The sequence below is a fragment of the Astatotilapia calliptera genome, chromosome 4 (assembly GCF_964374335.1).
Source record: "Astatotilapia calliptera chromosome 4, fAstCal68.1, whole genome shotgun sequence".
Lineage (NCBI taxonomy): Eukaryota > Metazoa > Chordata > Actinopteri > Cichliformes > Cichlidae > Astatotilapia > Astatotilapia calliptera.
Window position 1 is genome coordinate 8,698,454 of NC_137425.1, and position 14,189 is coordinate 8,712,642.

Sequence of the window (14,189 nt, forward strand, 5' to 3'; positions counted from 1 at the left end):
GCAGCACCTGCCAAAAAAGCACCATAAATGGAGTAAAACCCTGCAAGCTGGTTCAAGGCAAGCAACTTGAGCTGCGCTACGTCATACAAACGTAACATGACTCACGTCCTGCTGTCGTATATCAATAACACTGTCCCCATTTGATGGTGTATTTATACTTTTCTCTCCCTATAACAAATCAGTGCTGCTGGAGCCCTGCACCCACCTGTTGGCTCCCCTATCACTCCCAAATTTCTGCGCGTGTGATATTTGTGGGGGAAGAGATGTTCTCTGGGCTAAGATACCAAATTCTAGCTCTGCTGCTGTAATAAATTAGTCATTTCAAGCTTGAGTTGTCTTTTGGAAGTATCTCTGGAAATGGCAACAAAGTGAAAAATAGAAACAGTCGCAAGTACATTAACTAATAAATTAATATTAATTACTTGTTCTCTTGCAGATCGCTCTGATGTACCCCTCATGCTGGCGTGGGAGGGTGAGGGCGACGGTGGGTTGTGGTGAGGGCTGTGGTGTGGATGCTGAAGCTGCTGCTGCTGCTGCTGCTGTTGTTGGTACTTGCTCTTCAGGTGATCCATGAAGGCGTCCCTCTTGCGTTCCATGTCAGCTTTGTGCAGGTTGGTCAGGGCCTCCAGGCTCTGTGCCGCACTGACTGTGTGCCGGTGCTCAGACGTATGCACCAGACCAACATTGGAGAAGCGCCGAGCATTGTTCCCCAGCGTCCGGTATTCCCGTGGATATTCCAGGTCATCTCTTGAGATCATGTGACCGCCAACACGCTCGGGATCTAAGAGACGAGGAAAGGGAGGACAAAGGAAAGGGAGAAAGGGAGGAAAGAAGGGTGGGAAGTATGCAGGAGAGAGGTGAATCATCACCCACACAAGCATGCAGAAAGATTTTAAGGTGGAGACGTACATACACACAGCAGGCACACATAGGTGGAAACAAATGAAGCAGAGAAGGAGAGTGGAAATATAAGGTACAAGAGAGAGCGAGAGAGAAAGAGAGAGAGAAATGGGATGGGATGTTAGACTATTTGCCACCAGGACAGAGCAGTTCCTTGCAGAATTATTGATTTCAAATGCTGAGGGAAGAAAAATGAGAAAAGTAAAATGCTTCTGCGGTACATCAAAGGAAGAAGCTCAAACTGAATTTGTTTTGCTGGATATTCCATTGTGATATGCCTGCTTGTCATCTTAAGTGGCTTTCATTGTTTTCTTGGAGAAACAGTGAAAAACAAACTACTGAAAATTGAGGTGATTGAAAGTCACATGGGAACATGAAGAGAACAGCATTTTCATTTCTCTCACTGTTCTTGTCCTTCCTCACCAACTCCTGTCGATCTGTGTGAGCATGCCCTCCATCCCATAACCCCGTGAGACATTTTCTCTACATATTCTTACTGTCTCTGCTGAAAGGTACTGATCCGGCTGTCCATTTTTAAGGAGGTGCTTCAAACTGACAGCCCTTGGCCTTTTGTCAGCTCTCTAACTGACAGACAACACAGCCCAAGGTGGAAGGAAAGAAAAGGACAGAAAAGGAGACAGTTGGAAGAAGACAGTGCGATTACACACACACACACACACACACACACACACACACACACACACACACACACACACACACAAATAATTGTGTGACTTGAATCATGAATGAATGATGGTGCGATAAAGAGCAGAGAACCTTTCAACCAGTAAGTTACCTTGCTTAGGAAAACAGGCCCCAGCGTTGGCTAGAAGAGAAACATGCCAAAGGTTAATATATGTGTTTGTGCACAGATGTGCAACCAAACACACCAGAACACATGACCATCAGAAAAGGGCTATCAAGAAATGATAGCACTTTGTCTGAATTACGATAAGTTAATGCATTATATATGCATTGTGATGTATTCATAAGGGTTCACATATGGTGAAATGGCTTTCTATGAATGCTAATAGTGTCTGACGGTAACTTGCAGAATGGTGAATGACTACAATCATGAATTTTACACAGAAATAATGTTTCCTAAAACTCCAACACATTTAACTCTAACAAAATATTAAACGTCAGCAGGTAGACAAGCATTTTTCTTTTCAACTCGATAATAAAAACTAATATTATTTAAAGTAAAAGCATGAAAAGTGCTGAGGCTTAATAGGGCTGAATGAAGTGCACCATATGTACATTAAATTCACATCAGCAACATTAGCACGAGCTGAACAAGTGAGCAGCGGAGGGAGGCTCCTCGGGGCAGAAGCAACAAATGGACTGTTAATGAACGCACAAGTGACGAGAAAGCCGGCCAGATGGAGGCTCCGACGCTCTCTGGTGGAGAAACCTTAACACAGAAGGAGTCTGTTAAGAGCCGAAGGTCTGTGATCACTCCATGGCAGCTGCAATCAAACCGTGCACTCATTGTGAACCCATTTCTCACTCTCTTCGTTCGCCGAAAGATTCTGCACTTAAGTGTGAACTGCTGTCTCAACACCCCGCCCTACCACCCCGCACGTTATGAAGTGCTGATAAACTGAACAGGCAAAAGGCAAAATGGACTGACCTCCGAGCTAATAGCATTAGCATTGAGCTCTCCACTGCACACCAAGGCTGACGGCCATACTCATTTGGCCCCCTCTCAGTTTCCCAGATCTCTGGTTTACACCTCATTAGGCTGGAGCTTATTGTGCATCAGCTAACAAGGACCTGACTCAAGGGCCCCATTACAATGGCTGGCAAAGCTGTGCCTATGTAGTATGGCTTATTATGCAACTGAGTAGCAGCGTTGACAGTGAAAAGCTGAGTACACTAGGCTGCCTATAGACAGGCATAAAACTAAGAAGAGAACGAAACATCAGCAAACATTTATAGTACAGCCAAGAGTTTTATAGAGTCCTATAGACTGACTGTGAAACTTTTCACAGTGAATACCCCCTCAAAAAACATTTGGCTCTTCGAGTGCCATCATTACAGCCAGTATTAAAATACAGTAGATATATAGTATATCTACTATAATTAGATATATAGTAATAGTATTTTTACTTGAAGTTAAGACAACACATGGGAAAACGTTTTAAGGGTAACGAGGGCTAAATCTACAGCAAAATACAAGCACTGGTGGCAAGCCCTTATTAACTGTTAGCTAAATAATTCAAACCTCTTAACAACAATAATGCATCAGTGCTGGTTAATGCCTGGAAAAAAACATTTAGGACATTATCACTACACGGTTGTTCTCTAGAATGATGGCGTAAGCAACTAAACTGGCCTGTATATGATTTTCTTTCTTTCTCCTGGAAATTAAGTTTAAAAAGTGGGGATAATTTTATGATACTCCTTTGCTAGGCATGTTTTCACGTCTGATTATCAAGAATCTGTCAACTACAGAGGAGTTTCCTTAGGCTTATGTATCTCAGGGAAACAAGATGAGTGTAGAAATGTTTCCTATCTTCAAAATGAGTTCAACAGATGTCAGATAATTGGAAATTCTTTAATATCAGGTCTGTATTCAGACCAATATGCTATGTGGCTGTGCATATGTTTTAGTAAGATTTTATGTCATAGCAGAAGTCAAATGGCTTGCAAACGTCAGCCAAAATGAATAACTCAGTATTTCTTTGTAACACTCGTTTCAAATCCAACCCAAAAACTTTCCAAACTGCAGTTTGTGGATATTCTTTGCAAAGCTGTACACAAAGCCCTCCATCTTAAAAACAGCGGGAGTAAAAGTTGTGTGGGCAGGAGCGTAAGAATAGAAAATGGAAACAGGTTATTCATCTTTACTTTCGTCATTCTCAGCCAATATATTTCCACATAAGCTGGCAGACAATAACCCTGACAGCCAAAACAATCTGTAAAAGCCCACGCAATGGCAGCATCATTTAAACACACATAAAAAGATGGGTTGGGGGAGGATTTCTAGTGTACACTATATAACAAGAAAGCACTTTCTGTCACAAAGTCTGGGTCTGCAGCGCACCAAATTGCAACTACAAAGCGCCTCCGGGAAAAGTTGCAGGATGTTGGTCAGCTAAAAAACAGAGGACTTGAATGACAACAGGAGCCTGCAATGAGAACTGATAAGATCTGTGAGCCCAATGAGGCCTGAGCTGCATTACCAAGATAGAGGCCACAGTCAAGTGCATTAACCTGTCTAAATAAAAAGAGCCTGCTGCGGCAAGCTCAGAGAGATAACACAAGACAAACAGAGGAGAAGAAATTACAATCCTGGAAAAATAGATACTATAATACAGTCCAAAAAATCCCAACAAAAAACAACTAACAACAAATGCAGCCTGATTGCACAGTCCAACTCCAGTGATGTTTCTCCCGGTTTATGCAAAATGCATGAAGTCTGAAACCATCTTCCATCAGTGAAGATTTTTCTACAAATTACAGATTATGCATAAAAAGAAAGTTGCTTAAAAAACAGGGCTCATACTAGTCATTTCCCCCCCATAATCACCTCATCCTCCTTAACGTTTCTCATCTATCTTTAAATGTAGGCAATTTCAGTTTCTGATGAGGTATTTGCCAAACCACCCACAAAAACTATTAAGAGACATACATGCATAATATTAATCTCTATCACTACAACCAAATTCTGGACTGTATACGAAAACGTGTTCTTACAGCCACCCACTGAGCTGGAGTTTCAGCTCAGGAAGAGAACTTGCTACTCATCATATGCAAAGACATATGGTATGGAGAATCAGGAGAAGGGGTTTGGATTCGCTTTTTGCTGGATTTGGAAGAGGCAGCCTGTGCAGCTTTATATTTTCGGGATGTTAAACATGTGGGTCAGAGAGAGCAGGGGGTGTATGAGAAGTTTTAAGTCCCACAGCATGATAAGAGAGCTGCAAGGTGCAAATAATCAGAGCTCTGGATTCCTTAATAGCTAAATCTAATTTCACAGGCACTTCAAAACACTTGAGTCTGCACATATTGTGCCATATGCAGGTGCAATTTAAGGCTTCTGAATAAGCATTGTTTGAGAGGATACAAATATGAATAAACATTCTTTTGACATAAAAAAAAACCATGATGCTTGCAGTTAAACAGTATTTTGGAGATGCAGTTATTGATAAATGTGGAGCATTTCTCCTTTAATCAATAATCATTTGGTCTGCACAATGTCAGAAAAAAATGAATATTTCTGTTATCATTTCCAACAGTTAAAGGTGATATCTTTAGTTTTCGAAAGTACTCTGGTGAAACACTAAAGAAGCTAAAATGCTATCATCTAGCTAAACAAGTTAATCAGTAACTAACTGAGGGATTGCTTGTCTACTTATTTAGGTGGCAGTAAGAAACAGGAGGAAAGAAAGCTATTTTTCCTATCTGTGAAATGTGAAATAGTTAAAGTATGAAGTATTTTCTAAGTTACTTTGTGTCTGAAAACTCTGGCACATGCTTTTTTCTAGTGTTTTTCAATAGTCTCGACTGTGCATTATCAGACAGCAAGAAGCAGAAGTGGCAAGAGGGAATAAATTAACAAGTAAGTGTAGCAATAGCTAAGAAAAACTCAATCATCTCTTCTAATTGGCCCTCTGGCCCTGTTGTTGCTATCAAAAATATTTTTTAGAAGTGAAACTTCTTTTGATTTTTGAAGTAAGTATTTATTTTTATAACTCAATGTCCTCCCTATGCAGACGGTTGGGAAAACAAGGCGAGCACTTCCCTGTAAAGGCAATCTAATTTACTGCTACCAAGGCAAAGCTCTTTGCGGAATGATTATTAAACCTGTGAAAAAGTGGGGAAGATGTAAAATTAAGCAGAAGTAGGTAAAAAACTGCAAATTGCAAATCCGGCTCGTCTGTTGAGGCTAAAGGCAAAAGGAAATTTGCAAAGCCTAAAGCTGTTAGCAATTTTAACTCGGTGCACTCCAGTGGGAACACTTAAAACAAACAACCAGAAGGAAAGAAGGGCATGTCAGGATTAACTATAACCTCATGAAAACCCACACTGAAAAAAAGGGACTGGCCATCTCTTGGATTTATGTAAGCATCTTGCATGCATTTAACACAATTGCCTCATGTTTTAAAGTTAAATGTAACTATATAGTGTAAAAACTACATGATATGCAGAAAGGGTGTATTAAATTGTTCATATCATGTTCAGGTGAAGTAAGTCAATAAGATAGCAACGTTAAATCTCGTGAAACCACGCGTGATTTCATCTCGCGGGCTTTGGATCGTGGTTTAAAAAAGGCATCCATCTCAGTCAAGTCGAGCAGCCAACTCTACGTTTTTGGTATGTCTTGATTTTTTGAATTCATTTTTACCATATTTCAGCCAAATGTAGTTAAACGTCTAGAGTGTCGCCATGTAACATGCTAAAAAAGAGCCGTTAGCTTATTTGCTGTTTTATCTGTTGTCAAAGAATTGGCGCTTTTTCATTTGAATTTGTCTTTGGCACAAGAGCCGTAATATCACATTAAACCTAATTACGAGGCACTCATAACATAATTTGGTTTTCTGTGTGAATAGATTTGTCAACTGACTCTTCAGTTACATTGTGTATTTACTGCACCGTGGTGTTAGTGAGATTTTGGACATTGAACAGCTTTAGCTAATATCATCAGCGGCATTATGCTAGCTTACATCCCTACCCCTCCTGCCCTCACCTGCTGTCCTTTTGTTTTTGTTTTTGTTTTTTTTGCTGCACATTGAGAGATGACCTCTATTCTGCATTTCACCAGGAGTCAGCTGATGGATTGTGGGTTCAAGGTGTTATGGTAAGAAAGTATATTCTATTTTCGTTTCTGTAACTTAATTATAATAGGTTTTTTATAATTATTAGGTGCATGCATACTCACCCTATTAATACAACTGAGAGATCCAAAATCTGCCATAGGTTTAACTTATACCTGTATGTATTGCCAGAAAGGTGATTACTGGACTCGCATTAATGCACACTTGAACTGAAATGAGGTTGTAACTTGTGGGTTGTTGGGTTGCAAATCAGAAACAAACATCTTTGGATTTTTTTTAATCCCATAAGATCTGGAAACACAGTTTTTATTCAACAAAACATTACTGATTAACCAAGCACAGTGCCTGCTGTTATTTCAAAAATAATTTTATGTCATTTCAGATAAAATGCAGCATTCCAGTGCATCCCAACCATGCCTTTACAGTCAAGGTTTCTGACGGAGCTGAGTTTTTCTCTGACAGTCTGCTGAAAGTGTTTGCAAAGTGATCGGGGGAACAGGGCACAAAGCTAAAGGATGTAGCTGCCATAATGACAGTAAGAACTTTAAAATTCTTTAACTACAAAGTGTATATGTATTGCATTAGGTCAGTAAAAGATTTTTATGCTACATCCATTGAAACAGTCAACTATTACCTGTGAGTAATGATTCCACTAAAAGGATGCCATAATTTTCGTCATGCATTTACTGGCCCACTGAGAAAAAATTATCTTTTTGTTAAAAATAAATGTTCTGGAAACTATATATCCATAAAGTTGATGTCAAACAGGAACTTTTGATATTGCTTTGTAGATGCTGGTGTTGCATGTTGACTGGTTTAAAAAGTCAAGAGTTTTTGTCTGGGATCATTTTCTTCTGTGCTACTGAAAAGTTCACAAATCTCTGTTTTCTTTGTTATAATAGTCAAGGATGACATTAATGCTCGGAGTCCCTCATCAAAGTGCTCCGCATCTGTGTGAAAGACAATTGCAACATCTTTGTGCAGGAGTTCATGGTGAGTGTTTTATGAGTAGATTGTGGCTTTGCAACATTTAAAAATGCATTTAGTTATCCACTTGATCCTCATTGGACTGGTTAGGACCAGTAGTCCTCTTTAATAATTTGAAGTTCACATGAGGCCTGGTAGTGAACTCGGCCGCCGGCCCTTGAGGCCCCATCCCCACCCCTGTATTAGGGGTCACATCAGTGTGAAAAAACTTTAAATTTGTCATTCTAATGAACAAAGGAAAATCCCACCAATATTTATATTAGCTTTTGTTTGAAAAAATGACCAATTGACCAACAGCTAACCAAATTGTGGGGCTGAAAGTCTAAATTCTAACATCTTCTGAGTGACATAACCTGGATTTCTGATGGGCCGGTGTCTTTCTAACAAAAACTAATGTAAAGCATTTGAAATTATTATGTTTTTCACCCTCTCTTAGAAACTCTGTTAGACCATGAATGGCAGCATGGCAGGCCACTCTTTGGCTATAGCTATTTACTATGTTGCTTGCATTGGTTTAAATTACTCTAACATTAGAACTGGTAGATTAAAAAGAGATGAGTTTAAAAAGGAATCTTAAAGAAATGTTTTGTGTTTAACCAGGACTTGACTGAGGCCACTGCACAGATTGAGAAAACCACAATGAACATCTGTCTCCAGAGGATGCGGCAGGCAATGACTTTTCTGATGTTGTTCTTCAAGATCTGGATAACGTGACCTTTGCAGTAGCCATGCTGTTTGGACCTTTTTTATTCCTTCAACATGAGCTACCCATCACAACTCTGCTACACTTTTGAGGTGATTCAATGGGTGGTAATGGAGTTGGATGCAACTCAGCTCTCAAGAAAAGCTCACAACTAAGACAAAACTGCTCCTGCAACGAAGCTCACTGTTATGCATGTGAGGTGACCAGCTCTAGGTGAGAGGACATTTAAATCTCACACTTGTTCTGCTGCATTTTTGAAGCTCAATTCCAGGAACGGATCGCAGGGTTCATTTTTATATACTCTGCAACTGCCATGAGGACGAGCCGTTTTTTGTTGTTGTTTGTTTTTCCTTTTGCTCTGTACAAGTTCTGTTTGTCTGTTTGGCAGCATTTTTTAATTTCTCTTTGTATTTTTTCTTTCTTTTACTAGTGAAGAGATGTAGCGTGAACAGTTATGCAGTCTAAATATCCCATATGGGTCGTGTGAAATGGTATTTTCAGTTTCATTCAGTTGAAGTAAAGAACGTTGAATATTTCTAAGTGTGCTGTTTTGAACCAAGATGTCACAGTATGATCAGTGCTGTAATTTTTGACAGTCACTGTATCAATGTTATTTTTGCGTCTCTTGAATAAAGGTTTTGACCTGCAAGTGCTAATTTCTTTAGTTATTGGGGTAAAATGGGAGGTGTTAATAGGAAGGTGTTTGCCAATTCAGTAACCTAATTTAATGTTAATGGAAACTAACATTACCTCAAATTGTTTAGTTATAATTGTTGTTTAACTGAATCTTGACGTCAGAGGCCTTAAATAGAATGTTTTGATTTGTTCTTTCCCAACATTTTTCAAAAGAAACAGTCCAATTTCTTTGCTGTGATTGATTCCAGAGAACACGGAAGAACTGACATTATTTAACTGTTGATTTATATAGATTCAGTAGAGGAGTAATGTCAGTTTAATTCTTTACCTACTGCAGTGAAATTAGACATTTTGTTTTGAAAGGTTACTGGTGGATGCCAGCAACCATCTTGGAAGAGAACAATACAATCTGTTATAAGGCCTCCATTTGAAAATTGTGTATTTGATACTAGAATATAATAGCAAAATGTAATTTGAAGATAACATGTAGTATTTAAGTGACCAAGTAGTATTGGGTAAAAGTTATTGAATCGTGTTGGGGTAACGTGAGAAAATTGTGAAGGATTAAAATATTCCAAGAGCTCAAATTACTTCATCAAAACATGTTTAAGTCACATTTTATCAACACAAATTGCACAGGTTTATTGAACATGAATAAATTGTGTTAATTTAACTCAATTGTTTAAGTTGCTGCCAAAGCAAAACATCTGTGTGCAACAAATGTCCACCATTGAATTAAGTAAATCCAACAACATATTTTTTTCAGTGCAACAATCAGGACATTATAAACCCTGCAGGTCACAACTCAAGAAAGAGGCTATATCTCCATAATGAATAAGCCGTAAAAAGAGTACTGTGAGCTGCATTATCAAAGATAGAACAAGGGTGGTTAAAAGTCAGGTAAGGTTAAGATGAGGTAAAATGCAGTCGCTACTGATTTTCCAACTGCAACAAGTGACTTGTGTCACAGTGATTGCAAGCTGTCACACATCTTGAAATCTACCGTAGCTGATATGAAGGCAACCATTTGAGTTTCATTGAATACAGCGCCAAAAAATGACTATGAACTTGTAAAAATAACACCCCCTTCTCTCTTCTCTTGCTCTCTCACTGTTTGCGTCTGCTATACACTTAGAGCGATCAGGCTCTGGGTTAAAACACACACACACACATATAACCCAGCAGGCATGTGCTATTCAGTTTTTTCTCTCCATTAAGGTAATCTCTAAAAGCTCAGAGGCACTGCTGTGCCAGGAGAGGAGAGTTAAAAGGGGTGAAAGTGACGGCTGGGCAGAGAGAGCAAGCCATCAGGAGAAGGTCAGCCTGCCTGTCTGAGCTGCTGGATGGAATAACAGGCCAAGGCAATCATAAGGCTCCAGACAGCCTCCCATATAACTGACAGAGACAACTGTAATCTGTTGCGCCACACAAAGCGATGGGGGGGACGCCTACTTGATCATTAAAACATGTACAATACAAAGCAACACGCCCATCTTTTCACCTTTTGCCCTCCACTGTCTATCTATTATCTGTGCCTCTCTCCCACCCACAAACCCGGCAGCCTCTAACTTTGTTTCCGTGTCAAACTTGGGAATACTACAGAGGCAGCCAAGTTAAAATTGCAGCAGTAATGTGGATCCAGCAAAACACCTGTTAATACACAAAGGCACACAATCGAGCAATTAGAGCACGCTACGGCTCCTCTGAAACATCTCCGGGGCCGTCTGTGGCTGCAAACGACAAATGTGTGTGTACTCAACTGGAGGATGAATGCGAGAGATGGAATATAAGTGTGACAAAGACATTCTGGAAGGGGAGGAGAGACCTGGGGAGAAACAGGTGGTGGTAGCTAGCGTATTGCATCTCTTTGTTTCACTTATCGTTCTGGTAAAAGCTGGCTGTCTTTTTTTTTTCTTTCAAAAATAACAGCAGTCCAGCAGCAGGTGAGAAAGCCTCTTAATTACAGCCTGTTGTCGAACCCGGTCAGGCAGCATGGTATTGCCACTGGGTGTGAGGAAGACACTCCAAACACACTACATTACATCAGTGCTGCTACATTTACCTCACTGGGGAGCTCTACAATAAGTTGCCAGATGGAGACAGGCAGGCGTGTTAGAGTTAAGAGAGAGCTGATGAAAAATACGTTTGGCGAGAGATACTTCAAAGAGCTGCAACCTAACCTCGAATCTCAACAGTGTTTTAGCTCATTTACAACAGCCAAACAACAATTTTAAGTAAATCCACCACACAGTATGTCTGGTTGCAGTTACAAAGTTTGATTTAAAGTGTGTACATCACCAAAACGATCCTTAAACTTATCCTTATAGGCCATAAAGAGACACTTTGGGAAAAGATTTTCTACTTCTTATCAAACCAGAGTGCGATTAGAAAATTACATATTTTAATTCCAGTGAATCAAATCTGTAAATTAAGGAGTAAATAGCAACCCTATACCAATGAGTCCAGTCAACACGGACTGTGATTGAACTTGTTATAAAAATCCCCCGGCTGCACTGCTGCCAAATGAAGCAAATGAAATCCTACAACCATTTTAGTCACAGCAGTATGAGGCCGCCTCTTCACTGAATGTGCCACGCTCAGTAACCTTCGAAGGGTCCAAACCACCGGAGAGGAGATACATATAAAAACTAACAGTGAAATGAAATTGATAATATTATGGTGACAACTGATAGTCTGGGTTTAGAGACACATTACATCTCGAGTAGAACGCTAGAAAAAAACAACAATAAAAAAACCCAAAGAGGACATTGTACACTCTCAGTATGAATGACAGAGATGCCCGAGTCATCATAACATCTTAAACAAGCTGCTGCTGACAATACAACCTCTGGCAGGGCGATGTAATGAGATTGGCCCGTTGCCACATATACAGTGTATAAACACTGGGCACAATCAGCTGCACACACATAGCAGAGCTTGGCACAAACTGGTAGATGGTGTAGAAATCTGCAGACCACCTTTTAAAGTATCTGCATGGGTCCATCCTGTAAATGATGATGCATTATTATAGCTAATAAGATTCCTCATTGATCGCTGTTGCAAATGTGTCTTCCTGACTGATCCTGCCCACATGGAGATCAGAGTACAGTTTCAGTAACAGAGGAGTAAATGGTTCAGGTAAGTTTCTTCAGACATCAGGAATGTGGACTCCAATTGAAACGCTAAAATCCAGGTCTATTTTCTTTTCTACTGATTTAAGGAGGAGTGTTAATGTATAACCACAATGACCTGACTCTACTGTATGCAGAGAGCAAACAACAGGAATTGTGTGGACCACATCTGGTTTGGTAGAAAAGGTCCTGTATACACTTTTCTCTCGCTTACTACACTCTCTAAGTGGCACCTGAACAGTTAAATACCAAATGGAGTTTTTGCCTTGTCCCTCTAAAATAGCATGATGCAATACACTGCTGAGCCTTTGAGTCAAGTAATGAAAGGAGCAACAAAACAAAGCATAAAAAAACAGCATCGCCTGTGGCCTTATCCAACTGTTTTTTCTTGTTTTCATTAGACGAATGCAGCACACTGAAGTTTGAAACAATGGACGTCACTGCATGCGGAATACTGAATTTCCTTTTAAGGATTTAAAACAATCAGTTATTTTCCACGGCTGCATTTTCCTTTTCTTAAATTCATAACTGGGTGCCAATTTAGTTTACCGATTAGTAGCAGGTGACCCAAATGCTAAAAGGCTATAATGCAGTTGCCTGGGTGTGAATCGGCCTCAAAGACAGTCACTGCAAGTCTTCCCCTGGTCTTTCTCACATTCTTCTCTTTGCTGTTCTATCACAATAAAAGCCAAAATGTCTCAACTTTAAGAAACCAGGTTCTAGGTTTGAACCCACTGGTCCCCTCAGGCCTTTTTCTGGGGATTTGGCGTGTTTTCTTATTGCATGCACTGATTCAAGTGGAGTCCAAAGAAAGGTCCTCAAATTAGACCCACTCCGTGTGCCTAAATTGGCTTCAGGTGCAGCAGCGAGCATGAAATGTTGTCTGTTTCTTTATATTAGCCCTGTGATGGACTGGTAATCTTTCACCCTATGGCATCTGGGATAGGCTCCACTCCTCCTGCGACCCTGAACTGGATAAGCAGCTAAGAACATGGAAGGAAATAAAGATGGAAATGAAAAACCTCGAGATATAGTGGCATAATAAATCACGCCTTGAAAAAAGTAAAACTGAACACCAAACCACCAAACAAAAACATAAAGGATGGAGCTTTATACAAGTTAATGTGATTGTAGAGAAACAAACTATTTCGGGAGAGAGAAAGGGGACAGAGGCAAAATCCAAAGTTTTCCTGAGGGTTTCAACATGACTGTTTATCTTGCAAACAGGCCAACTCTGGCAAAGGCAAATGGATGACAACACTCATCCAATCAGGATCTGCCAGCTGTCCTCTTATCTTGCTCTCATATCAATAAATAAATCTCTCTAAGAACACACATGAACCGCTTGAAAAAAAGAGGTGCTCCCACTAAAAGCATTCAAGCTGCTGCATTGCACAACCATGTCTGAAGGACAGGGGGAGCCATAGTTAAAAATTAGAAAGCGGGAAGTGAAACGTTGCTAGAGGTCGCAGATAACAAAGGAAGCACCATAATGGCTGACAATAACTCTATCTTAAATTGGTTAGGTCTAATGGGTCATTATCTGCCCCACAGGCCCTGTTTTATTAACAGCAGGACACACCTGCACACACACAGTCACATATCCACATATCCAGATGCTTGCTAGAGTTTATAATGCAGCACACCCTAACTATAACATGACTGATGATGTGAAATCTGGTCGAGTAGCTGAGGCAGCAATGAAAATCTGAGGATATAAAAGGAAGATTTAAGAAGCCTTCGCTATCTGTGTTGATAACCTGAATGTTTACATATTCATAAGATGAGCAGGGTTATAATGACAGAGGGGGCAAGACGGGATGAGAGCAGTACTAAGAGAGCTATAAAGCTTTTTACAGCTGTGCTTCTATGTGTTCCCGTATTATGCTCCTACTTTAGACAATGCGGACTGTAAAAAGCTATTAAAACATACATAAAGACCACTATAATCATGGTATATATAATAATGAAGCAAATAACTGGTGTAATAACTAAGAATGACCACCCAACCCTACTGCTCTACAGAGCTCCTATTTTATATTGCACATC

At 40.0% G+C, this 14,189-nt stretch overlaps 1 protein-coding gene and 1 long non-coding RNA gene across 9 annotated transcripts in view; one reads left to right on the plus strand and one right to left on the minus strand.

Annotated features, from left to right (window-relative positions):
* srcin1a (SRC kinase signaling inhibitor 1a) overlaps positions 1-14,189 on the minus strand; it is a 128,558-nt gene that overhangs the window by 48,024 nt on the left and 66,345 nt on the right. For all 8 annotated transcript variants that reach the window (XM_080300183.1, XM_080300182.1, XM_080300181.1 and 5 more), the window contains exons 2-3: positions 1,697-1,726; positions 423-781 (exon numbers count right to left, since the gene is read on the minus strand). In XM_080300183.1, coding sequence (XP_080156309.1) covers positions 423-758 — 336 coding nt within the window. In that variant the 5' untranslated portion in view covers positions 759-781; positions 1,697-1,726. The remainder of the gene's footprint in view (positions 1-422; positions 782-1,696; positions 1,727-14,189) is intronic.
* On the plus strand, positions 6,567-8,411 carry LOC145428239 (uncharacterized). The gene is made up of 4 exons (XR_013908482.1): positions 6,567-6,706; positions 7,066-7,218; positions 7,586-7,676; positions 8,271-8,411. It is a non-coding gene; the product is annotated as an uncharacterized LOC145428239 (long non-coding RNA).